The sequence below is a fragment of the Notamacropus eugenii genome, chromosome 2, assembly GCF_028372415.1.
Source record: "Notamacropus eugenii isolate mMacEug1 chromosome 2, mMacEug1.pri_v2, whole genome shotgun sequence".
NCBI classification, from domain to species: Eukaryota; Metazoa; Chordata; class Mammalia; order Diprotodontia; family Macropodidae; genus Notamacropus; species Notamacropus eugenii.
Genome location: NC_092873.1, coordinates 361,444,577 through 361,470,641, shown reverse-complemented (window position 1 = coordinate 361,470,641; position 26,065 = coordinate 361,444,577). Strand labels below are relative to the sequence as shown.

The following is a 26,065-nucleotide window of genomic DNA, read 5'->3' as shown; positions in this document are numbered from 1 at the left end:
CCACCCAAACCTGTTGACTTGCCACTACAGATAGTAGCTAGGTCTTTTCTTGCTGTCTCATCATTTGTTTTGAGTTTTAATTCTGTATTAACCATTTTCCTCCCCTATAGTTCCTAGTCTTCTTAGTGGAGTAAAAAAAATAATTGAATAATTCTGATTTTTCTGTTGCCTCATCACAATTTCAGCCCTTGTTCTTGACCTCTTGGCAATGTTCAGCATTGTTGACCTCATCCTCCTGGGTACTCTCTCCAGTCTGAGTTTTTGTGACACCACTTTCTCTTGGTTTTCCTACCTGTCTGACCTATTCTATTCAGTCTCATTTGCTGGATCCTCATCCATGTATTTCCTCCTAACTGTGAGTGTGTCCCAAAACTCAGTCCTGGTCTAGTTGACTTTCTGTTGATAATCTCATCAGATTTCAGAGGCTTGATTATCATCATCTTATGAAGATGACTTCCAGGTCTAGATATCCAGCCCCAGTCTCCCATCACCAACTTACCTAGTTGACATTTCAGACTAGATACCCTGTAGGTATTTGTGCCTGTGTAAACAGAAATTTATTCTTTTTTTTTTAATTATTTTATTTGTTTTCAGTGTTCTACAGTCATTTCCATATATCTTAGATTTTTTTCCCCCTTCTTTTCCCCACCTCCCCACTCCTTCCCTGAGACAGAATACAATTTTATCTAGTTTCTACACATACATTCCTATTAAATACATTTTCACCTTAGTCATGTTGCATAGTAGAATTAAAATGAATGGGAGAAATCATAAAACAAAGCAAAACATAATACATAAGAAAGTGGTCTGCTTCATTCTGCGATCCAATTCCATAGTTCTTTCTCTGGATGTGGAAGGCATTTTGCCTCAAGAGACCATTGGGAATTTTTTAAGTCCTTGCCTTTCAATGAAGTACTGAGTCTACCAGAAAAACTCATTGCACATTGTGGTTGTTGCTGTGTACAAAGTTCTCCTGGTTCTGCTCCTTTCACTCAGCATCAGTTCATATAAGTCTTTCCAGGCCTCTCTGAAGTCTTCCTATTCATCATTTTTTGTAACACAATGGTATTCCCTTACATTCATATACCACAATTTGTGCAGCCATTCCCCAATTGATGGGCATCCCCTTGATTTCCAGTTCTTGGCCACCACAAAGAGAGCTGCTGTAAATATTTTTGAACATGTGGGACCCTTTCCCATTTTTATGATCTCTTGGGGATGCAGTCCTCGAAGCAGTACTGCTGGGTCAAAGGGTATGCACATTTTTGTAGCCCTTTGGGCATAGTTCCAAATTGTTCTCCAGAATGGTTGGATCAGCTCACAGCTCAACAGAAGTTTATTCTTGAGGGATTCAAATTCCTCTTGATTTTAGGGGAGGTGATGCAGCCTATCTCTTGTCTGAACTTTTTCCATGCTACTTTCCCCTAATCAAGACTATAAATATACAGTAAACTTTACCCAGAGTTACCTTCTTAGTCTCTTAAAAACACTAAATTGGAATGTTACTGTCTTCTTCTCCAGTTCACTCCTTGTGGGTTAGTCAGGTCTGGAAAACAGTTAAACAGTTCCCCTCATTGCTTCTCTTTGCTTTCTGAAGGATGAAATTATCAACAAGGCAAGAACTTATCTGTTGCTCTATTTTTAGCAGGGCAAAAAAAAGCTGTAGCAGATGTCCAGGTAGTTCAGGTTGCCCTGCCCCAGTTTTGTGATCTGCCTTCTGATTACATCTTCCATTTTCCCTTTCTGCTTGGGAGGTCTCTAGTATGATCCCACTGACTTATTGCTTCTCTTTCTTTCACCCAATGATTATATTCAATTTCTCAATCTATTTCCATTTGGATTCTTAAATTTCAACAAAGGAGTATATTTTTTTATGAGGGTATCACTGTAGCATAGTAGAAAGGGCCTGATTCACAACATCTTTCATGTATGTCCCCTTCTGTCCTCTGACAATGTTACCACCCTGGTACAGATCTTCATCACCTTACCTCTGAACTATTGGAATAGGAGGATAGGGAGGGAAGGGAGTAAGCATTTATATAGTGCCTACTTCATGCCAGGCACTGTGCTAAGTGCTGTAGAAATATGTCATTTGATCCTCACAACAGTCTTGGGATGTGGATGCTATTATTATTTCTTTTACAGTTTTGGAAACTGAGGCAAACATTTAAGTCACTTTCCTAGGGTCATATACAACTACTAAGTGTTTGAAGCTGGATTTGAATCAGGTCTTCCAAAGTCTAGGCCCAGTGCTCTATTCACCACACCCTGTAGGTGCTTCTAGGAAATAGCCTGCTGGTTGGTCTTCTGTGCCTCACCTCTCTACCACCATCATCCTCGACTCACCTGCCAAAGTGATTTTTCCAAGGAGTAGGGCCTCCTTGTTACCTGCCCCACCTCACCCCCTCATTAAATTCCAGTGACTCCCTATCACATGTAAAATGAAACATAAAATCCTTTGTTTGACATTTTAACCTGTCCTTTTCCTCCTTTTTCAGTCTTATTTATACTTTACTCCCCTCCATGTATTCTAGAGTCTGGTGATACAGCTCTTCTTGATGTTCTCCACACAAAACACCCCATTTCTGAAGTCAGTGATGCTGTATTGCTTGTCCTCCATGCCTGGAAGGCTATCTCCTTATCTCTGCCATTTTTGCTTTCATGGCTTTCTCTGAGACTCAAATGCCATCTTATGCATCTCCTTCCCATTACTAGTAGCTTCCTTTTGGAATTACCTTCCATTTTCACCATTTATATATTGTATATGCCTAGTTTTTACAGTCTCCACCATTAGAGTATAAACCCCTTGAGAGCAGGTACTATAATTTTCACCTTTCTTTGTTTCCCCAGTGTTTAATATGATGCCTGACACATAGTAAGCTCTGCTTATTGATGGATTATATAGTTCAAATCTATCACCTTGTGTTACGATTTCAAATGTACTTTGTTCCCCTGTTGTATGACCAGAAGTTCTTACTGTCCCTCTTTCTATGAATTTCTCAGCCTCTTTAATCTTACTCTTAAGGTGCATTTTTTACCTCCATGGTATGTGAAGGTTCTGTGTGGACATTTTTCTTTCCATCTCCTCTTCTCCCCCCCCAAATCGCCCCACACGCACACACACATTCCTGTACTCCTGTCATTGTTCTTTTTCTCCTCATCCCCAAGAACTTTTGACTCTGCTGTACCACCCTAAGCTCTAGAAAGTTAGCTTTCACCTTATCTTCCCAGGAACTAGGTTTCTGGATCATTTTTTCAGCCATTTCAAAACAAAGCTACTGCTCCCATATCTTCCCCCTGTTCCTAGCTCCCCTTTATATGGATATTTATTGTCTGACTTTTCTGCTATTTGTATCCCTAGTATTTGGCATAATGTCTGACACATAGTAAGGACTTAGTATATGCTTTATCATCATTCATTTCACTTTCATTTCTGATGAAATCTGATCTTAGGAATCTGATCAGATTCTTAAGCCTTTAAGCAGAGATGCTCTTTCTGGTCTTTTAATAGACTCATCTCAAGCCTTACCCTAGAAATCTAAATCCCTTTCCCCAGAAACTTCTTAACCACCTATTCACATTCCATATCTTTCTTTCTTTTCTGAAGTTCCTTCTTAAGCAGCAGTGATAACAAATAATACCTATTTATTTTTTGATCCATTATTAGGAGACTTCTGCCAGATTGCCTCATATGGGAGAAAATCTAAAGAAATTCAGCTTCCAACCACTTAACACCTCCTGCTTTCTCAGCTCTCTCCTCTTGTCTTTTCTCTTCCGTGCCTTCTAGCCCCTCCCTATCTCTAATGCTGACTCATTCTTTATCCCTTCAGATGCCCACAGTATGGCAGGCATTGTTTTGCTGGTTGCTTTTTTGTGTACCTTGTGTCTTATCTTCCTATGCCCCACCTCCCAAAGGTTGTAGAAATTTGTTAAGAGGCCAGGAGAGTGTGATATACTTCATTGTGCCACCGATAGTGCTTAACACAGGCCACAGTGTCCAAGATTATAAGAGCCAGAAGGAAGCATGGAGCTCTTCATTTTTCAGAGGAGGAATCTGAGCGCAGACATGTAAAGAGCTTGAACATAGGCCCCCTCCTTCCCAGTCCAGTGCTCTTTCATTTACACCCTTCTCCTCTATGACTTGACCTTTAGATTCTCAAAGAATATTAACTATTTTTGCTAGATCCTTACTATGTATATACAAAAGGTGACTGGGAATTTATAAAACTATAACTTTACTTATTAGCTGTGGTTGTCTGATCTAAAACCCCACATTTTGCAGATGAGGCTCTCAAGACTGTGTGGGATGGCTCAGGTCCCTACATAAATCAATTACTCAGAGGCCTCTCAAAGTGATGACAGAAAAGTGATTTATTCGATTCTCGAGAAGCGGGGCTCACCTGTAGGAGTAGGAAAGCCGAAGACAAAGAACAGGACAGTGATTTATATAGACCCTAACGCAAGTCCCTCCTCCCCCCACTGACCATTATCCTCATTAGCTGAGAATATGGTCTTACATTCTAGACACGAAATCTAACCAATCCCTTTTGAAATGAAGACATCGAGGAATTATGTAAGTTTTGTCCAATCATTGAGACCCTAATACACTACACAGTTTTATATCCTTATATGGAACTATTCTATTCTAAAACTATTGTAACCTTGAGCCTTTAGGCCTTACCTCACCCCTGGGAGAAAATTACAATCTGAGGAGTCTTCACTAAGTCTATCCCACTCAAGACCAAAGAGCTCCAGTAACTTGGCTTTGGCCTTGCTAGCACAGCAGAGTTAGGATATAAGCCCAGGGCTTCTCACTCTAAATTCAGGGCTTTTTTCACTGGACCACACTAGCACTGTTATTTAGTCTGAGATGAGTAGTCTGTTTTTGTTAGATTTCTGCTTAGACTGTTAAGAACCCTCTTGCCCAGAGAATTATAGACCTCAATCATAATTTTAATAGTTTTCTACTACCTATCTTAACGTGCTCTTGGTATTTTCACCTACATCATCTAATTTGACTACATAACATCCATGTAAGTCATTCATTGTGTCTGCCATATGCTAGGCGGTCTTCTAAGTGTTTAGGATACAATAAATAAAAGTCAAAAAGAGCCCTTGTCCTCAAGGAGCTTACTGTCTAAAAGATAAGCTTAAGAACAAGTTATCATCTTACTTGGGAAAATGAATATGCAAACATTAAATGACTTATCAGTGATAGAACTGAAACTTGAATCCAGATTCTCTGATTATCATATTGGAGGCAAAAATTCCTGTCTCTGGACTTTTGTAGTTTACAGTTATCAGAGCATAGCTTCCTTTTGATGATATGTCATAAGTAATATTAAAATATTTGTCTTAAAATATTGTCACTATTGACTGTACTTTGTGGGTGTTGGTTTAGCAGAATGCCCTTGAACCAATGTGGCAAGACCAGTATTATTCTGAACTTGAGGGTAGGGACGGGGAATGCTGTTTAATGCCTGTGATTCTATAAACTATAATCCAATCCCCAATAACATTGGGGGTAATGAAAATATGGTGGTACTGCTATATATGCATTCCTCTTCATAATGGGAGTGGTTTTTTGTTTATGTTTTTTAAAGCTGTACTCCATATGAGCTCCCTTTTCTCTCTTTTCCCCCTTCCTTTACTTGGGGCCAGGGAGCTCAAGCATTAGTTCATTGCCTTGCTGTAGAGGATGATTAGAACTAAAGGCAAAGAATGTGAAAAGTACCCTATATTCATTGATTTGTTGATCAGATGGGGAAGGGGGACAGGTAGGGAGTGTGTCTGTGTGTGTGTGTCCTACAAGTGGGTGGGTGAGTAGGGGTACCCATGTCTGTCCACACAGTTTGTCCTTTCAGTAAGGAGCTGGGATGGGACCATGATAGTATACATGCTTAGACTGAGAAAGGAATTGAATGTGGGAAATAGGCCACGTAAAGCCAGTAAGTCTCCTCAGATGAGAGAACCTACAGGGATGGAGGTAAAAAGGGCTATTCTTTCTAATAAGGCCTGAGCTTATAGACCCAGCTGGTAGAATTTTAATTGACTAATCAGAGTACCATTTTCCTCATTTTATAGATGAGGAAAAAGAAGGGGCAAGGCAGGAAAAGTTCCATGTTGCCAGAGCATAGAGATAATAAGATAAGGGAATGTCTTAGGAATGGTTTGGTTTGGTTTTTTTTTAATGTTTTCTTTTTTATTATAAACTTAATCATCAACAAATACAAACTTAAAAACATATAAAGAAGATTGTACATGAAAGCAGGAACTTTTGTTATGTAAAGGGTTTTTAAGTAAGTAATAAATATAACAAGATAATAACATAATTACACTACTTGTGTCCCCTTCTGAACTTTTTCCTGTTTTTTCTAATGATCTTTGTCTTTTTTCCTTTAACTTTTTCTTTCTGTCTCTTCTTACTGTGGACCATCTTTAGAGAAAGTGCCTTCCTAGAAGCCTGAGGGGCAGAAAGGTCTTTATTAACTTCTGGAGAAAAAGGGGCAAGAAACACAAATCTAAAAGAAGTTGTGGTAGGGATGATACACAAGGCACTGTTACATGAAAGTGAGACTTTCTGATGTGGGACCTGGAAGAGATGGGGGTGACTCCCTAGGCTTCGTGGCCTGATACTGGCATTATCAGGATCTCTGTTTATACTTACTCCTACAAATCAGTCTCACAGAAGAAAGAATAAGCAGAGAATTTTTGCTTAGGTTGAGGTTTTACATTCACTTGAGAGGTAATGCTTTCCCATCCACATGATAGAATGGGGAATAGGTTCTAGAGAAGCTAAACATTTTCCCAGCCACTGAGGAAGGTCTTCACATTATACCTTAATATCATTTGCTATATTCTGAACACTTCATGTTCCAAAACCAAGTATTTTCAATTATTGGAGAAACTGCTTCCTTTTATTATAGTCAAATTGATGATAAATCAACAAATTCTTTCTTGTATTTAATAGGTAAAAGAAACACAGTTATTACCTAGTACTAAAATTTAGAATTGAAACTACCCATATATGGATTCGTAAGTGCCTTGTGAGACATTATTGCATAGTGGATAGAGGGCCAGATTTGGAGACCTGGGTCCAGATCCCACCCCCAACAATTAATAACTGACTTAACTTTTCTGAGCCTGAGTTTCCTCAACTGTGAAATAGGGATAATAATAACAATTTCATAGGATTGTTTTTAGACTCAAATGAGATAATCCTCTCGGTCTTTGTGAGGTTGTCATCCATTTCCCTGACCCCTACGTGTGGGTGTGTTCCTAGTGTCTGTCCTGTGCACTCTTCTACCTGTGTAACCTCTGTCAGTGATCTCATCAGCTCACATGGGTTCAATTATCGTCTTTGTGCAGACTATACAGCTTGGTGCAGTGGAGAAAGTGCTGGATGTGGAGTTAGAACCTGCGTTCAAATCCTGGCTCTGCTACTTATTCCATGTGTGACCTTGAGCAAGTCCCTTAATCTCTCAGTTGCCTCATCTTAAAATGAGGGAGTTGGACTAGATGACCTTGAAGGTAAGGTCCCTTCCACCTCTAAACCTGCCTTCCTTTTGACTCCCAGAGCTAGATATCCAGCCTTCATCTCTCTCCTATATTCTAATCTCACATCATCAATTCCTTGCTATTTGTTTCTACCTTTTCTCTAATCACAACACAACCACCCTAGTTTCATCACTTCTCTCCTGGACAGCCTTTTGCTTGTTCTCTCCCCTCTCTCATCTAGTCACAGCTCTGGAACTGAAGATCTTTAAGCCCACTTCTGATCGGATAACTCTGGCTCAAGAAGTTTCAGTGTCTCTCTCAGCTCTAAGATAAAGCACAGACTCCTCTGTTTGGAATTTAAAGCCTTTCACTGTCTGGCTCCAAGCTGCCTTTCCAAACTGATTTTATATTACTCCTCTTTACACACTCCACAGTCCATCCAAATTGTCCACTGTAGACAGCATTTCATCACCTACTTCCCTGCCTTTGCACAGGCTGTCCCCCCCATTCCTGGAATACCGTCCTTGATCTCTTGAAATCCCAGGCTCCCTTCAAAATTCAGCTCTTTTGCTACCACTGTATTAGACCTTTTCAAGTCCCTTCATTGTTAGTGCTTTCCTCTGCCCTGACCACTGAAATAATTTTGTGTTTCATTTGTATATGCTCTGTATCTACTTACTTAAGTTCATAGTGTTACCTTTTAGTAGAATGTAAGTTCACTGAAGGCAGGGACTTGTTTGTTCTTTTGTTTTTATGTTTAGCACCGAGTTTGGCACGTAGTAATAAGTACTGCTTAAATATTTATTGAATTAGATTGTATTTTTTAGTTCAGTTTTATTTTATTTTCAGTTCCCAATTCTCCCTCCCACAAAGTGAGAAAACAAGAAAAATAAAACTTTTTATAAATATGTATAGTCAAGTAAAAGAAATTCCCACATTAACCATGTCCAAAAAAATAAACTTTAGTCTACCCTCTTGAGTTGTCTGTCTGTCTGGAGACAGGTAGCATATTTCATCATGAGTCCTCAGGAACTGTGACTGCTTTCATTGTTAATCAGAGTTCTTTTAGAGTTGCTTGTCTTGACAATATTGTTGTTACTGTATAAATTATTCTTCTGGTTCTTCTTGCTTCATTTTGTAGCGAGAAAACATCTTCTCGGGTTTTTCTAAAACCCGTCCCCATCATCATTTTTTACAGCACAGTAGTATTCCATCATGTTTATCTATCATATAATCATTCCGCAGTTGATGGACAGGGACACTCGCCCCTCATTCCTGCAGTATTAAAGCACTTCGAAAATCTTATAGTGTAGTGTAAATAAGTGTGAACTGTTATTACTATTAGAAAATTTTCCGATAAGAGAAGGTTCATCTATATGCAAATTTCAATACAGAAATGGAACCTTGAAAATGAATATTTATGATAACTTCAATCAGTTTCCCTGTATTTTTCCAGTATAAAATAAGAGCTTTTGATGACTTTACACAATGCACTCTTCAAAGAGTACTATTGCTGTTGTGGAGTTAATTTCAAAACACTAGAGATTTTAATTCAGCACAAATATTGCATTTAAATAGTTATATCCCTTTTTAGCTAAAGGTTATTTTCATTGAAATTTAGAATGTTTGGAATAGTATTACCAAAGAATATCACTCCTCTTCTAGTGAAACTAGCCTACTTAATGCTTCCCCAAATTTGCCAAGCCGTTTTCCCTACTCCCATACCTGAACACTGTCCCCATGCCAGTAATGCATATTCTTATGTTTTACCTGTTGAAAACCTTCCTTTAGTTTTAAAGGCTGAGCTCAGATGTTACCTCTTCTATGAAATACCTTGGCTCTGGAGTCAGAAATCCTGAGTTCAAAACCCAACTCTGATGTTTATTTTCTGTGTGATCTTGGGCAAGTCAGTTAACCTGCATGGGCCATGTATTCTCGTCTATAAAATGAGGAGGTGGACTGGATGGCCTCGGATCCTATGAAGTGTTGGAGGATTTCTTAGATGCCTCTCACCACTCCTAGGTGATCTCGATCTCTCTCTCTCTCTCTCTCTCTCTCTCTCTCTCTCTCTCTCTCTCTCTCTCTCTCTCTCTCTCTCTGTCACCTCCAAGTTGTTTTCACACTTTGTATATACCTGCGTCAAGTACTTAGCACCCTTTATGACCCCATTTGAGGTTTTCTTGGTGACGACACTGGAGTGGTTTGCCATTTTCTTTTCTAGCTTATTTTGCAGATGAGAAAACTGAGGCAAACAGGATCACACAGCTACTTAGTGTTTGAACCCAGGAAGATGAGACTTCCTTACTCCACGCCTGGCATTCTAGCCACTGTGCCGCCTGGCATTCTAGCCACTGTGCCACCTGGCTACCCTAATAAGTTAGCATATTCTAACTTGTATCATTGTGCATCTCCCATTCTAGACTCTAAATTCCTTGAGATTAACCATTCTTTTTTATTTTAATTTCTTCATTGCCTTGCTTGACAGCTGTATTCACCCAAGTTTGAGAAAAGGACATGAAACTAATCATTTGGATGTCTTAACTACCATGGAGCAATACAAGGGACACCTTTCCCATTTAGGGAGAATTTGTGACATTGTTGACTAAACTCTGGCTTCAATAATAATATAGCTCTTACTATCATAACAGTGATCATCTTGTGAAACGTGTATGAGAAAAGGCCTGGGGCCCTAGACACTTTAGATAATACCCATAAATATTAGGAAATATATGAAATTGATCTATTGGGCCTTATTATCTGCCCTGCCTTGTGTACCCTCCAGACTTCTAGGAAACAGGATCCACTTTTATTTGATGTCTCTCCCAGTTAGTGTATGAGCTTTTTGAGAGCAAGGACTATCTTGTTTTTCTTCTTGTATTCCTAGTGCTTAGCATAATGCTTGGCACAGTGAGCATTTAAAAATGCTTTTCCATTCTGATTGAAGGACTGGAAACAAATCCTACAGAAAATTAAAAGTATGACTTCAGTGTCTCATATTTATTGTATACTTGACAGTTACAGTCTTTACATATATATGTGTGTATGTGTGTGCGTATATGTATGCAAATCTCATTGTATTCTCACGGTAATTTAATCTTTTGACCTACCATTGGCACTTAACATAATTATATCACCTTTTCCTAATATTTCCAAATCTTTCTCCTTTCTCTGTCCTTGTTTTACTGTCTCTCCATCTCTCTCCCTTTCTTCTCCCTTCCTTTCTCTCTGTAACATACACTTTGGTTTCTGCTTTAATGAAATTGACTTGAAGCTCTCTATTTCTCATCATCTCTTCCTTAATATGAAGTTAACCATTCCTTAAAAATATCTCTACCCTTTCCATTGATCAAACTTTACCAATTTCTCCCTCTTTGCTTCTTAGAAAAATTCCCAGAACTCTCCACTAACCTTTTTTTTAAAGTTTTTCCTTTTTTTGCCATCCTCCATATTATCATTCATTCTTACTTTCATTTTCACCAGTTTCTTGAAATTGTTTTCATAGTATCCAAGACCTCCTAATTGCCAATCCAATGACCTTTTATCAGCCTTAAACTTAAAAACGTTTGCTATTGTGATCCCATCTCTTTGAAATTCTCTTCTCTCTGAGCTGCCATAATGCTGTTCTCTTCTAATTGTCTCTTCCTCAGATTTTGTCCTTCTGCTCTTAAGTGATTCTCTTCTTTATCAATTTATATTACTTCAGTTTTTACCTGTGCAGTTGACTCCCAGATTTTTATTTCTAATTCTGAACTCCAAACTCCAAATTTCTGACTGCCTGCTAAACATACCTAGTACATAAACCATTATTTCCTCAAATTTAATATGTCTAAAATTTAGCTCATCATTTTTTCCCAAAAATTTGTCCCTCCCCCTCCTTTCTCTGTTTCTAATGATGGTATCAACATCTCCCTAGTTTTCTAGGAAACTGGTTCCCTCTTCCTCATTTTTCATACAGTTACCAGATCCTAACACTTCTACAAACCCCAAGTGTTTCTCACTGTTGTATTCCCACTGACGTGTCCAGAATTCAGACTTTTCATCTTATCTCACTTGGACTATCCTAGTAACTTTCTGATTGGTATTCCTGCTTCCCGTCTCTGTCTTTTCTGTTCCATTTGAATGTTTCCTCTAACAATATTTATCCTAACCCATTCACGTTCAGCTCTTATTCACATCCACCCATAAGTTTACCACAAGGAATTTATTCAATGTGTCATGCTCATTCAAGCTACTAAATTTTCTTTATGCATAAGTCTCATCATATCCCTCTGCTCAGAGAACTTGACTGCCTCCACATCATCTATAAGACAAAATTAAACTCATTATCTCATCATTTAATAGCCCCTAGTTTTCCCACATGCCTTCTCAACTTTATTTTACATTATTTCCCTTCACATGTGCTCTACACTTTAGCCAAATTAAATTACTTGCTATTTTCCAATCTCACTCTACTCCATTCTAGTGCCATTCATTTTTCTAGTCATATCTCTCCTCTAAAGGACAACCTGGGACAGACAATATAAGTGGACTGTGAGTTGGGCCCAGGATTTAACAGGAGAAGAAGAGTAAGCTAGAATGCCTTTAGGAAATTTTGAAGCTCCTTTAATGACCCCCAAATTTCTCCCCAAAACAAAGGCCCATCATTTTAATATGGACATTCTACAAGTGTTGTTGTATGTCTTCAGTATCTAGAGCAGAACAGTCTCTGAAGAGTTGAGAATAAGTATCACTCTGAGAGTCATGGTGGATCAGAGCTGACTACACTACTATATCACCAGGAAGGAACTTAAAAAACAGGAGGGGAAGAAAATCATTCAGAAAATGTATACTCGTTAAAGAACTGCTTGATCATATGCTTAGTCATAAATGAAGAATAACAGTGGGTGATCTAAACGTTTCACTAGTATTTTTACAATATCAGGAGAAAGCAAGAAATGCCTCCAGGACCTAGTATGGACTCCCCAGAGGAGATTCTAAATTGTTAGAGGGAAGGTCCAAATTGACAAGGTCTCAGATCCATTTAAATCTTCCCTCATACTTGGAGTGTAGTATATCCACATGAATTCTTCATTTCCCTAAAGGATCAGCTGATTACAACCTTCTTTCGTGATGCTTTCCATCATTCCTCCCAGTTCTGGATGATGAGCACCCTGTTTTCATCTTTGATGCCAGTTTCCCTTGAATTTAACCATGTTCTAACTCTGTGTGTGTGTACATATACATGTATATGTATGTATATGTACACATCTATGATATATGTATCATCCCCATCTTCTCCTCTCCCCCCAGATTATAAACTCCTTGAGGGTATAACTGTCATTTTTCATGTCTATAATCTCAGTATCTTAAACAAGGTAGTGGTATGATATGATATATATTTACCGAATTAAACAACTTTGTGGGTAAAATAATATGTTATGACCCCCATTTTATGGACAAGGAATCAAGCTTGAAGAGGTTTAAGAAAACAGCTTGCCCATACTCTAACTGCTAATAATCCAGCCCTGAATCCCATTTAGAACTAGGATTCAAAGTTGGAAATCCAGTTTAAAACTTAAAGTTCTTTCCTTTATGCCATAATGTTTCTCATACCAAAATGACTTATGAGTACCATCTCCTACCAGAGGTGGGGGACCTGTGGCCTCAAGGCCACATGTGGCCCTCTGGGTGTCCTCAAGTATGATCCTTTGACTGAATCCAGACTTCACAGAACAAATCCCCTTAATAAAAGCATTTGTTCTGTAAAACTTGGACTCAACTAAAAGGCTGCACCCAAGGACCTATGAGGCCATTGGTGGCCTTGAGGCTGCAGGTTCCCAACCCCTATGTAACTTGAGAAACTCAAAGGTATTCTCATAGAATGTGTGTTCATCATTTGTTTCAAAGAAGACCATGCCATCAGAGAAATAATGACATGACTTGCATTTGACTTTGGTTTGGGTTTTTTTTTGAGTGAGGGAGTGCTGTGCAGGTCACCAGCCTCACTTCTCCTCCAGGATGAGGCAATTGGGGCTAAGTGACTTGCCTAAGGTCACACAGCTAGTGAGTGTCAAGTGTCTGAGGTGAGATTTGAACTCAGATCCTCCTGACTCCTGCACTGGTGTTCTGTCCACTGTACCACCTACCTGCCCTATTCTCATAGAATAGCAATTTAGGGATTGAATTGTTGGGAATTGCCTTCATAACCTGTAGCACCTGGTTTTGAATATCTTCAGTAATGACAGATATTCATCCTTTGAGGACACATTTGGTTTTTGGAAAAAGTGAAAAGTCATTCCAATCCAAATGCAGTGAATGAGTGCCTTCTTTCTCCAACCACCTTGTATTTATTCTCTTTATATTTATTCTTTGTGTATTTATATATGTGACTATTGTCTCTCCCATTAGAATGGTTGATGCTCTGGCTTTGTTATCCCAGGGTGAGAACAAAAAACACAGTAGAATTCTAAAGTCATGAAACTATCCTTGATTGTTTGGTTTGATTGGGATTTTTGTTGGTTGGCTTGTTTTTTAATGTGGCTAATAAACTGACATTGAAAACCATTTAAAAAGATTTATTGTGCCAGTATTTTAGACATTGAAATGAATATATGCTCCAACTTTGAGGACATTACTCATCTACATATGTTTGGTTTGGGTTTTTTTGGCCAGTTTTCCTATTTGATAATGACACTTGGTACGATAAGAAGTATAACTGTCCATTGAATAATGGACTCTGTACTTGATAACTAACCATTTACTCACCCCACTCCAGTTATTTGAAACAGACAGATGATTTTGGAAATTTTGGTCACATTCCTCGTGTGACAACAGGTTTTAAGTTGCAACACATAAGAAAATCGTCTTCCCCAAAGAGAAAGGTGCTTCACTTGCTAAGGAGAAAGCAACTGCTTCTCCTCATGAATAATGATGATAGACCACAAGCTCTGTCAGGTGAAAGAGTTATCCTTTAAGGATCCAGAGGAAGAGAAGACTAGTAGATATGATCCTTTGCTCTAAGGCAGGGGTGGGGAGCCTTCTGCCTTAAGGCCACATGTGACCCCCTAGCTCCTCAAGTGCGGTCCTTTGACTAACTCCAAACTTCACAGAACAAATCCCCTTAATAAAAGGATTTGTTCTGTAAAACCTGGGCTCAGTTACAAGTCTGAACCCATGGACCTAGAAGGCCACATATGGCTTTGAGGCTGAAGATTCCCTACCTGTGCTCTAAGGAATACTGAGGCAGATTTTTTGACAGAGAGGTATTCTGTTGTCCTGGTTCATATATCAGAAATATTACAGCAACCACTGCCAAGACTTGCCAGGCCAGATGACTATGGCTAAGATAATGTGGAAATTAAGCAACACTTGGAGAAAATGTGACTGTTTTAGAACTTTTTTTCAGAACTTAGGATAGAAGAGAGGAGGAAATTGAAGCACAGACTGACATGAACCCTGGAATTTAGGAAAGTAGATTTCAAAGAGTTTGGTGAAAGGATAGGTTCTCATTGACTTGTATTCTATAGGGGAAGTCAGTACAGGAAGTTTAGAGAGCTTTCAAGAACAAATGAAATTCTGAAGACAAATATAAAGAGGAAAAAAGGAAAGGATTATCTAATTAGACTGTAACCCTCCTGAGAGCAGAGACTATTCCGGGCCTTTCTTTGTGATCCCATCACTTGGCACAGTGCCTGGAGCATAGCAGATGCTTCATAAATGCTAATCGACTGACAACTCACCATCTCATTCCACCTCCCCCCCAAAAAAATGTTGTGGACTTAAAGGAAAGTCAGCTTGGTTTTCCAAGTAGCCTTGGAAGAATGTTGTTAGCTGTAAATCTCACAGTAGGTTGAGGCTGATAGGAAAAGGGTAATGACAACAAATGAGAGCCTTGTTTGGGGATTTGTTAGATTTTTAGGCAAAGAGAGGGGCACGAGAAAGGGGATAGGACTGTTGCAAGGGTAGATGGATGATGATGAGGCAGCAGTGAACAGAGCTGCCCTGTTATTATTTTGCTTCCTTTTCCCCTGTCAAGTAGAGAATCATCTTTGGACAGGGAAAGGAAGGAGCAAAATGACTAACAGAAGATTGACACCTAGGATAAGGAGATAGAGAGCACTTTTAGCTATCAGGGATGAATTCAAGCCTCCAGGTCCAGATGAAACTTGGATACTGAAACAATATGTGATTATGGAGAGTAAAAGAGGTGCATACTGTTAAAGAAGAGCAAGCATCCTGTTTTTCACACAGAAGGAAGTGGGATTTACATGCCATAAGCCAGAGAGCTTGACTTTTATTCCTAGGAGAATCTTAGAACATAATTAAAGGGAGAATTGGTGAATATCTACAAATGGAAGTGAAGGTCACAAGACTATGAAGAATTCCTCTTGCTTCTTGGTTGGTCAGCTATAGCTGTAGAATGAAACACATACTTCATCACAGATGGTCAGTGTATTTTGTTTGGCTTAACAGAACTTCTTTGTTAAGAGAAAGGGGCTGATCATTAGGAGGTGGCAACTGTGTTTTGTTGTCTTAAGAACATCAATTAAGCATTTCTCTAAAAACAATCAAAACAGGTTATGCCAGACTGAAATCATTTCCTTTTTTGACATTTTGACTATTCTGGTAGAATAAGAACTTTTCATGTGTGTGTGTATTTCTTTTAGCAAGATTTTTGCATAGTCCCTCATGCTAGTCTTGTGGAAAAGATGGGGAGAGATGAACTAAATGAAGATGAGGAAATGTAAAGTAGATTAATCAAAATGCCTATATTAAGAGCCTTCAATATGTCAGGCACTGGGCTAAGTGATGGATGACTTTACAGTTAGGTGAATTCCAAAGTGATTAAATAAGCAGACTTAGAGAATCATGAGTGGTCTTTGTCTCCTTGGAAGCAGCTCTCTAGTGGTGCACCCCAAGGAGCTGTGCTGTTTATTGGTTTTATCATTGACTTTGATAAAGGCTTAAATGATGTTCTTGTCAGGGTTGCAAATGAGGCAAAGCTGGGAGGAATCATTAACATGGATCCAAATAGACTTTTAGAAGCTAGAACATTGAACGGAATCTAATAAGTTGAAATTTAATAAGGACAGATGTGCAAAACCTTATGTTTGGGTTCTAAAACTCAACCTCTCAAGTACATGTGGTGGAGACGGGGCCAGGGAACAGTATGACTGAAAAGGTTTTACGAACTTTATTAAGCTGCCAGCTCATTTTAAGAACAGTATGATATGACAGTCTGAAAGGAAGCATTACCTTAGGCTTCACTAAATAAGGCATAGTATTTTTTATTTCTGAAGTCTTACAACCTCCCCCTGTCATCCGATTTCTTTAGGACTGCATAATTGACATAATCATCTCTTGTTTTATATTTGTCTCTTAGAAAGCTGACCCCCAAAAAGTAATCTAGGAAAAGACTTGAGATGTGACATATGGAAACATAATGGCTCATGGTTTGGGGGATTTTTAAAAATCATGTGTTTTCATTTGGGACAAGGGAATATCTTTTCAAGTGCAGTGGAAGAAGAATCTATGATATTAACCTATGAGGATATAGTGAACAGAAAGTAATTTTTCCTGCATAAAAGATAATCATAAACCATGAGACCATAGAATCTGAATTAGGGTTAGTTAATACTTGTCTGAAAAGGTGAATATCTGAAATTTGAACAAGGATGAACCTAATATCCTTACTGTTCAGGTACCCAGTGGTCCCTAAGAAATTTCACATAAGGATCACTATTACTGTTTTTAAATTACCTAAATAGTAGCACTAAGCTTCATGCCTGTAGAATTTCTGCCTGATAAGATTGCGTTTTACTTTTGAATAAAAAATTTTACATTCGTAATAATGAAAAATAAAAGTTAGTTTTACCAAGACCACCATTTCTGCTTCTAGATTACCTAATTTTATCTGTCTTTCTTGTCGATTGTAATGCAGTAATGTTTTATTTCTGTTTTAAGACTGAGCATTCTACACATTCCGAAAGGAAGCGGCGAGATTCATTCGGGATGTTTGACGGTTATGATAGCTGCAGTGAGGACACCAGTAGCAGTTCCAGCTCTGATGAAAGTGAAGAAGAAGTTGCCCCCTTACCTTCTAGTCTCCCGATTATTAAGAATAATGGACAAGTCTACACATATCCCGATGGCAAATCTGGCATGGGTGAGTGCTAAAATTTGTATTTTCTTTTATTATTCAGTTTTGTTGTTTGCTTTTTAAAAACTGGAATTCCTCTTTTATTCCCCTTAAACCTCTTTAAAAATTTACTAATGGAAGAAACCTATGCCACAGAATTTGCATTTTATTTCTCATGCCCCCGTTTTAGTGGCACTACCTATAAATAGCAAAATGTTAAAATAATAAACAAGAAAAAGGAGGAGGAAGAAGAGTAAGGACTGGGTTATTTATAAGGTAGATAATCAGCTTCTAAAACATTGAGAGTTCATAGGATCATAAAAGCTTAAGAATTGGAAGGAACCAACACGTTAATCTCATCAGTTTATCTCAGTTAATCTCAATCAGTTCAGGAAACCTTGCCACATTTTCTTTAAAAGTGGTTATTCAACTTCTCTTGAAACAGTTGGTAGTATCTTCCTATTTCATACAGCAGTTCATTCTATTTTTAGTTCTTAGAAGCTCTTACCTGGATTGAATTGAGTTCTGCCCCTTACTCTCCCCCACCTCAGTAACTCCTACCTATGTTGCTTGTTGTGTCCTCTGGCCGAAGCATAAAATTAGTGTTCCTCCCTTTTCCATGGAAAAAGCCTTCAGATACCTGAAAGAATAGGAGTGAGATGGAGGGAATTCTCTTTCTGTCCCAGCCCTGCAAGCCAAGGTGTCAACTCAGAAAGAAAGAGCATCTGAAGTGAGTATAAATGAGAATCAGGACCTTCTTTGGGCAGATAGTAGCCTCACATTAAAGACCAGCTAGCTTTGTTAGCAGCTAGGTGAGCTCCTCAGTCCTCTAAGTAATTTTCAAGTGTTTATAAAGGAATTGCAGATCTCCTAGTGTAGGCCAGCCTACATTTAGAAACATCTAAGACTTTGTAAGACTTCCTGAAAAAAACAGGCAAAAGATTTTTTTGTAGCTGTTCAGTCATGTTGCTCAGCTTCAGTGCCAGTGGCTGAATGAGCCCCCAAATAGCACCTTCCTAAGGATTCCTGGCTGAACTTCAGATGTTCAGGGATCCACTGTAACCAAAGATGGTCAGCTGACAATTTCAGCATCTCCAGAATAAGAATTTGGTAAAAGAGTTTCAGATGCTAAGCCAGGAGCTTGATCCCATCCCTCCCATCTTCTAGGGGTTGTCATTTCTACTCTGTTGTCTTCAATCTTTCTCTATTTTTTGACTTCTTGCCTGCTACCTATTTCTCTCCTAGCCTTATCTCTTTTTCACTAAGGAGACTGAGAAAACTGATACTCCACTGCATATCATCCCTGATCTTTGATCCCCTTCATGGCTAAACTCCTTAAGAAAGCCATCTATATTAAGTGTCCTCACTTCCTCTCTTCTAAACCATCTTCAGGATTGCTTTAGTCTCATCATTCAACTTAAACTGTGCTCTCCAAAGTTACCAATGACCTTTAATTGCCAGAAGTAATGGCCTTTTCTTAATCCTTATCGTTGTTGACCTCTCTGTAGCATTTGACACCGCTGATCACATTTGACTCCTAGTTGCTCACTCTTCTCTGAGTTTTCATGGCACTGCTCTCTGCAGGTTCTCCCCCTGTCTGACCCCTTTTTTCTCATCCCTGTCATGCTCACTAACCACGGATGACCCCTAAGGCTCTCTCCTGAGCCCTTTTCTCCCTCTATAGTATCTCACTAGGTAATCTCATCATCTCCCCTGGGTTCAGTTATCTCCAGGCAGATGAACCATTATGCCACATTACCACATTTTGGACATCTGGATTTAAACGTCCAATAGGCATCTCAAATTCAAGATGTGCAAAACAGAATTTATTACCTTTTCCCCAGAACCCTCCCCTTTTCCTCTCCTGTTAACTCTCAAGTGCACTGCCATCCTCCTGGTCAACCTTTGTCTTCTCATCCTCCCTCCCCATATCCAATCTGTTGCCAAATTTTCTATTTTCTACCTTCATGTCTGTCATTGAAATATAAAATGCTATGTTTAGCTTTTAAAGCCCTTCACAACCTGGATTCTTTCTGCTTTTACAAAGTAGTTAAACTTTATTCACTTCCATATACTCTTGGATCCAATGAGATTGGCCTGCCTGCTGTCCCTTGCAGATGACATTCCATCTCCCAGTTCTGTATCTTTGCATTGGCTGCCCCATGTGGCTGGAATACTTTTCCTCATCACATCTGCCTCTTAGTTTCCCTGGCTTCCTTCAGAACTTACCTCAGCTCCTACCATCTATAAGAAACCTTTCCAATCCACCTAGCTACTACTGACTTCTCCTCTAAGATTACTCTTATGTCTGTTCTCTGTTTATATGCTGTCTCTTTCATTACAATGTGAGCTCCTTGAAAGTAGGGACAATTTTGCTTTTCTCTGCATCCCCAGCACCTAATATGATGTCTGACATAAGTACTTAATAGGTGTTTGTTGACTAGCTGACTTCACTTGGAACTTTTGATCCTCATGGACCCTTTTAGGAAGATATTGCTAGAGCCATTCAGGATGAGTAAAGGTGGCTGTGCCCTTGCCAGCCCTCAATATTCAGTACCTTTGCTTTGAGACTCAATTCCATGTCTCCCTCTCCCCCCACCCTGCAGAAGACTCTAGCCACTTCCTTTTTTGTAACCAAGTATCAAATAGCCTTCATACTGGACGCAGAGAAATGTATACAGGTAAGCAGTACTTAATTCAGATACTCACAGAATGTACAAGCCCACTGTTGAGGGATTTGCTTATGCTTCGGGCAGCTAGGTCATATATGACCCACTCCCTCTTTTAGGACCCATAGAGGTAGAAGGAAAAGGAAAATAAGACTCCATAATGTCAAGAGACTTGCCAAAGCTGTAATCCCTATTTCCCTGTTTGAGGTTTAGGTCCTTATTTCTACAAGTTCTGTTGTCCACTTCATGGACCTTGCATTGGTGTGATGGGAGGGATTTCCAATCTTGACCCTGAACTGCCCCTAAAATTAGCAAGACAATTGATGTATATCTGTTCCAACAAGGTACCCTGACTCACTAGACTGCCATACTGCCAGTCTGGTAGATGACTTTTTTCCAGTCCTGTCCTCAGATATAACTCCTGTCCCTACCTCATTCATTTCCAATGGCCCTGATATTGAGTGGCCTGCACATTATTTGGAGTGCCAGAAAAATTATCTTTGACTCCCTATTGCATTCAGTACTGTTCAGATGCCTATCAACTGGCCACCAGCACCTTCTTTTGATGGCAGCAAATCGGAAGCATCTCAGTAGGCCACATGCTGCCAAAGCAATAGTGAGGGGAAATTTTTTATCTTGAACACTTCATCAGTAATGGAAAGAAGCGACAGAGAACTAAATGGAACAGTTGGTGGAACATCTCTTAGTTGAGAAAACTGGAAAAGCAACAAATTTAAAAATAACAACTAAATATCAAAATATAAAATCTAAAAAAAAATCAGAAGAGATTAACAAAATTGAAATTTTTTTGAAGGTTGACTTGATAAATAACTAGGAACTGTTTTTTTGAAAATAATAAAATATATAAACTGTTATCTAGTTTGATTGAAGAAGAAAGGAAAATCAGATTTCCCAGCGTCAGAAATGAAAAAGAATTTACAACAAGCAGAGAAGATATAAAAGAAGTGAAAAACTATTTTGCCTGCTTATATGCCTTCCAAAATTGATAAATGAAATTAACATTTTTAAAATATATATTATTAGTCAAACAAGATATAGAGAATGTAAAGAAATAAATCTCAGAAAAATATACTGAACAAGCCATGAATCACCCACCAAAGGAAGAAGCCATAAACCATCTGTATTTACAAGTGAATTCTATCAAACATTCAGAGAATGTCTAATTGTAATATTACATAAGCTATTTCCAAAAATAAGGCAAGAACCTATCAGATTCCTTTCATGATACAAATGTGGTCTTGATACCTTATACACAAAACATAAAGAAGACTAGACCAGAGTCCCTCATGAATGTCTTCAGAAAAACTTTAAAAATTAGCCAAAATCCTATAGCAGCATATTAAAAATATTATATACAACGACAAAGTTAGATTATGCCAGAAATGAAAAGTTCTTTAAAAAACTTTTAACAAAATAGAATGCCCATTCCTGTTATTATCACCAAAAATCATAGGAATAAATGTATCTTTCCTTAATATGGTAAAATAATATTTGTCTAAAACTAAGATTCAGCATTATACATACGTACATATACATATGTACGTACATATACATATGTACGTATATGTTTGTGGATGAATGTAGATAGAACAGAGATAAGTGAGAAAGGTGATCTCAGTAAAATCAAGGGTAAAGCATGGATGTCCATTATCATAAGTATTATTTGATAGTGCTAAAAATACTAGCCATACCAGTAAAATGAGAAAAAGAAGTTGAGGGAGTACGCAAAGACAAAGAGGAAACAAAATGATCATTTTTTACTTTTTAATGGTCTATTTAGAACCTTAGCAATTAGATTCAAAATTAATTGAAACAGTAATGTCAGCAGCCACAGAATCAGATTATAAAATAAACATATGTAAATCATCAGCTTTTTTTTTCTATGGCTAACCCAGCAGGAAGAGATAAAAAAATATTTAAAACAACGACAGTGTCAAAAATATTTGGATATCTATCTATTAAGACAGAGACAGGAACTACATGAATACCAATACAAAAAATTCTTTACAGAAACAGGCAGTCCAAAATAATTGGAGAGATGTTGATTCTTCATATTTGGATCGTGCCATTATAATAAAAAAATGACAGCACTAAGTTAATTCACTTCTTCAGTGCCGTAGCAATCAAACTACCAAAGGATTACTTTATAGGTGGGGGGAGGGAGAATCTTTCAGCTGGTGAAGCAGAAGGTCAGGAATCTCAAGAGAAATCATGGAGCAAAAATGTGAGGCCTAATACCATATTTCAGACTGCTACAAAGCAATAATCTTCAAAACCAAAACTGGCTAAAAAATAGAAAAGTTTATCACTTGAACTGATTAGGGTTACAACCTCCAAAAGCGAACAAAACTCACAGCGTGTATTCAGTAAACCCAGAGATCCCAGCTCCTGGGGTAAGGACTCACCATCTGACAAAAGCTTTTCAAATAGGAAAGCATTCTGGCAGAAATTGGGTATAGACCAGTAACTTATGCCGTATGCCACAATAAGCTCCAATGTATATGTAACCTAAATGTAAAGAGGCCACATAAACAGAGGAGCAGATAACTTTCAAAACTATAGGTAAGGGATGAGTTTTTACACCAAAGAGGTAGAGAGGATGATAAAATAGACAATTATTGTTACTAAAATTCAAAAGATTTTACACAGAAGAAACTAACAACTAAAGTTAGAAGGGAAAATAGCTAACTGAGGAGAAAGTCTGGTAGCAAATGTCTGATAAAAGTCTGATACCCATGATTTGTAGGGAAATGATACAGATGGATAAGGGCTATTCACTAATAGATAAATAGTAAAATCATATGAACAGCTCTCAAAAATTGAAATCCAAACTCTCAATAGATATATGGAATTTGTCTTCTGATCTAGTTACATAGTTTGGGACATGTGACAGAATAAATACAAAATAATTATTAAGTAGTTGGAGGGAACATTAGCAGTTAGAATTAGGCATCTTGTAGAAGGTGTTCCTTGAGCTATATCTTAAAGGAAGTGATGAATCTGTGAGGCAGAGGCAAGGTAAAAGTGCATCCTAAGTATGGAGGATACGCCAGTGCAAAGACAGACAGGAAATAGAAGATTTGACGTGAGGAATAGAGAGAAGGCCTGTTTAGCTGGTCCCTGGGATACAAGAAGAGTAATGTATAATAATACAAAATAGATTGAAGCCAGGTTGTGAAAGGCTTTAAAAGCCAAACAGAAAGATGTATATTCAGTCCTGGGGCCTATAAAGGGCTATAGAAATTTATTGAATTAGGACACTGACATGGTCAGTGGGTTTAAGGCTTAGTAAAAATCACTTTGGCAACTCTGTGAAGGATGGATTGAGTAGGGATAGACTTGAGTCAGTGAGATCAATTAGCTATTAAAATAACCAGGCAAAAGGTAGTGAGAGCCTAAAATAAGATAACTTTTTGAGTAGAAAGAAAGGGCAGGATCTGAAATGATTCAGAGATAGAAATGGCAGGATTTGATAGCTCATTTCATGGGTGGGGTGAAGGAGGAGGAATGCATGAAAATACCAAGGTTACAAACCTGGAAGACTGTAAGAATAATGATATCCTCAATAGAAATAGGAATGTTTGGAAGAGGGGTAAGGTTTTAGGGGAGAAGGAGGAAGTAAATGAGTTCAGTTTTGCACATGTTCAGTCTGAGATGTCTAACAGGCAGTTGGTGATCTGGGGCTGGAGCTTGAAAGAGAGACTGGACCTAATTATATAGAGCAGTGAATTATCTGCCTAATAAATAAAGTTGTGGGAACTAATGAATTCAGCAAGACAGCATAGAAAGAGAAGAGAGCTTATACCAGAGCCTTGGGATATATTTGCAATTAAGGGGCATGATAAGATAACTGTACAGCTAAGAAACAGAACCAGGAGAGAAAAGAGTCAGGAAAACCTAGTGAAGAAACAATATCGTTATTATCAACATTTGGTCTTAATGTTGTCTGAATTTTCTTTTTATTATTTAGCAAGGCAATTACCTCTAAAACCAACTTGAAATTCTGGCCTTGAAATCATATCTTCTCTCAACTTCTTGAAAACTGTTTCAATTGCTTTTATACCACTAGAAGGAATTTGTATGATGGTAAAAATTAGGATAAAGAGGTCTGATTTAATTATGTGGTTAAAAACCGAATTTTTGTGAAATATCCCTGATAGCTTTCTTTTCATTAATTAGCCACATGTGAGATGTGCGGAATGGTTGGAGTACGGGATGCTTTTTATTCTAAAACAAAGCGTTTCTGCAGTGTTTCATGTTCAAGAAGTTACTCCTCAAACTCCAAGAAGGCAAGCATTTTGGCAAGACTTCAGGTAACGGTACAGAAACTTTTTTATTCTTATGAATTTTTAATTTCTATAGCTTTTTCTGTTTTTTGTCATTTGATGATGATTCACCAAGTGATGCTGCTGCCAACTGGCCAGTGCTTTGTTTTCATTTTATATCCTATTTTATAATGAACTGTTTTTGTTTAAAATGCTGTGAACCTCCTTAAGAAATATCCCTGTTTTGCCTCAAAACTCTGTTTTTATTATTTATGTGAGTGAATTAAATAAACTGTATCCATTTCTCAAGTGAAAATATATATATATATATTGAAATCGGCTAGGTAATTTTTCACATGTAGCACTTGAAGCAGTCTGCTTTTAGTATAAAATAAAAATAAAGTTTTTGCATGTTTTGAGAGAGGGAGGCAACTTTTCATGATTATCTGCTACTTTTATCTTGCTATTATCTTTGCTTTTCAATATTGCTTGCATTTGTCCAATTTAAAGTATTAAATTTGAATCCTTCCAAGTTTGAAAACAAAATTAACCTTCTTCAAATACAGAATCTCTTAGGTATTTATTGATTTATTGACCAAATTGTAATTCAAGTTCACAGTTTAGCTTTTTACAGTTCTTATTTAGTTATTTACATAATAGATTTTTTTCTGTTTGAGCACATCTTAAACATTTTTTTACTCCACTTAACTGGTAAAAAATAATAATTTCCCCTCTTTTCTTTGCAGTGGCACTGTTATTTCAGCCCCTTAATTTCAGGAAATATACCACATAGATATTCATTAGTTGCTTCATCAGCTGCCCAAAGAAACTAGTCTCCATCTCAGTGGCTAGCAATTTGTCATGTTCTGAATTTTACCCATGACTACACTTTTCTTTGTTCCTTTATCTTCATACAAGAGGCATCACAGTTCTTGCCTTCCAACCTCTGATTACTAAATTGTCTTGCACTGTCCTATAAAGGTGGCACCTGCAAGAGTGAATATGGGAAGGATTTGAGGCTTTGCCACAGCCTGGTGTTTTAACTTTGCATATATATAACACTTAGCGAATAAATATTGTGACCTGCATATTGCTGTAGCAGTCTGACATCCATGTATTTCTCCATCCTAACAGCTTCCCATCTTGAAATTTCCTTGTGCTTTCCCTAATTTATAATTTTCTAAAACATCAAGGTTTGAATAGTAATCTAGATAGTCATTTTTCAGGGGATGAACAAGAAAAATCAATCTGTTTACTTAACTCTTCTTGTTTCAGGGTAAACCTCCCACCAAGAAAGCAAAAGTTCTTCAGAAACAGCCTTTGGTGGCAAAGCTAGCAGCTTACGCCCAGTACCAAGCCACCCTACAGAGCCAGGCCAAGACGAAGTCAGGTAATGTGGTGGTAGCCGGAGGTCAGACTTGATAGAGGCCAAGCTGGGGCTGCCCAGACCTGATGTGGGAGAAGCCTAATTGAACTAGCAGCAGCATCAGAACAGA

At 38.1% G+C, this 26,065-nt stretch overlaps 1 protein-coding gene across 19 annotated transcripts in view; it reads left to right on the top strand.

Annotated features, from left to right (window-relative positions):
- Window positions 1-26,065, top strand: part of MBTD1 (mbt domain containing 1) — an 81,840-nt gene that overhangs the window by 10,927 nt on the left and 44,848 nt on the right. For 9 of the 19 annotated variants that reach the window (XM_072646713.1, XM_072646712.1, XM_072646711.1 and 6 more), the window contains 3 exons: window positions 17,440-17,641; window positions 24,484-24,623; window positions 25,845-25,959. In XM_072646713.1, the coding sequence (XP_072502814.1) occupies window positions 17,440-17,641; window positions 24,484-24,623; window positions 25,845-25,959 (457 nt within the window). Of the gene's footprint in view, window positions 1-7,368; window positions 7,531-17,439; window positions 17,642-24,483; window positions 24,624-25,844; window positions 25,960-26,065 lie in introns of all 19 variants that reach the window. The other 10 variants (XM_072646715.1, XM_072646714.1, XM_072646730.1 and 7 more) reach the window with 3 other exon arrangements.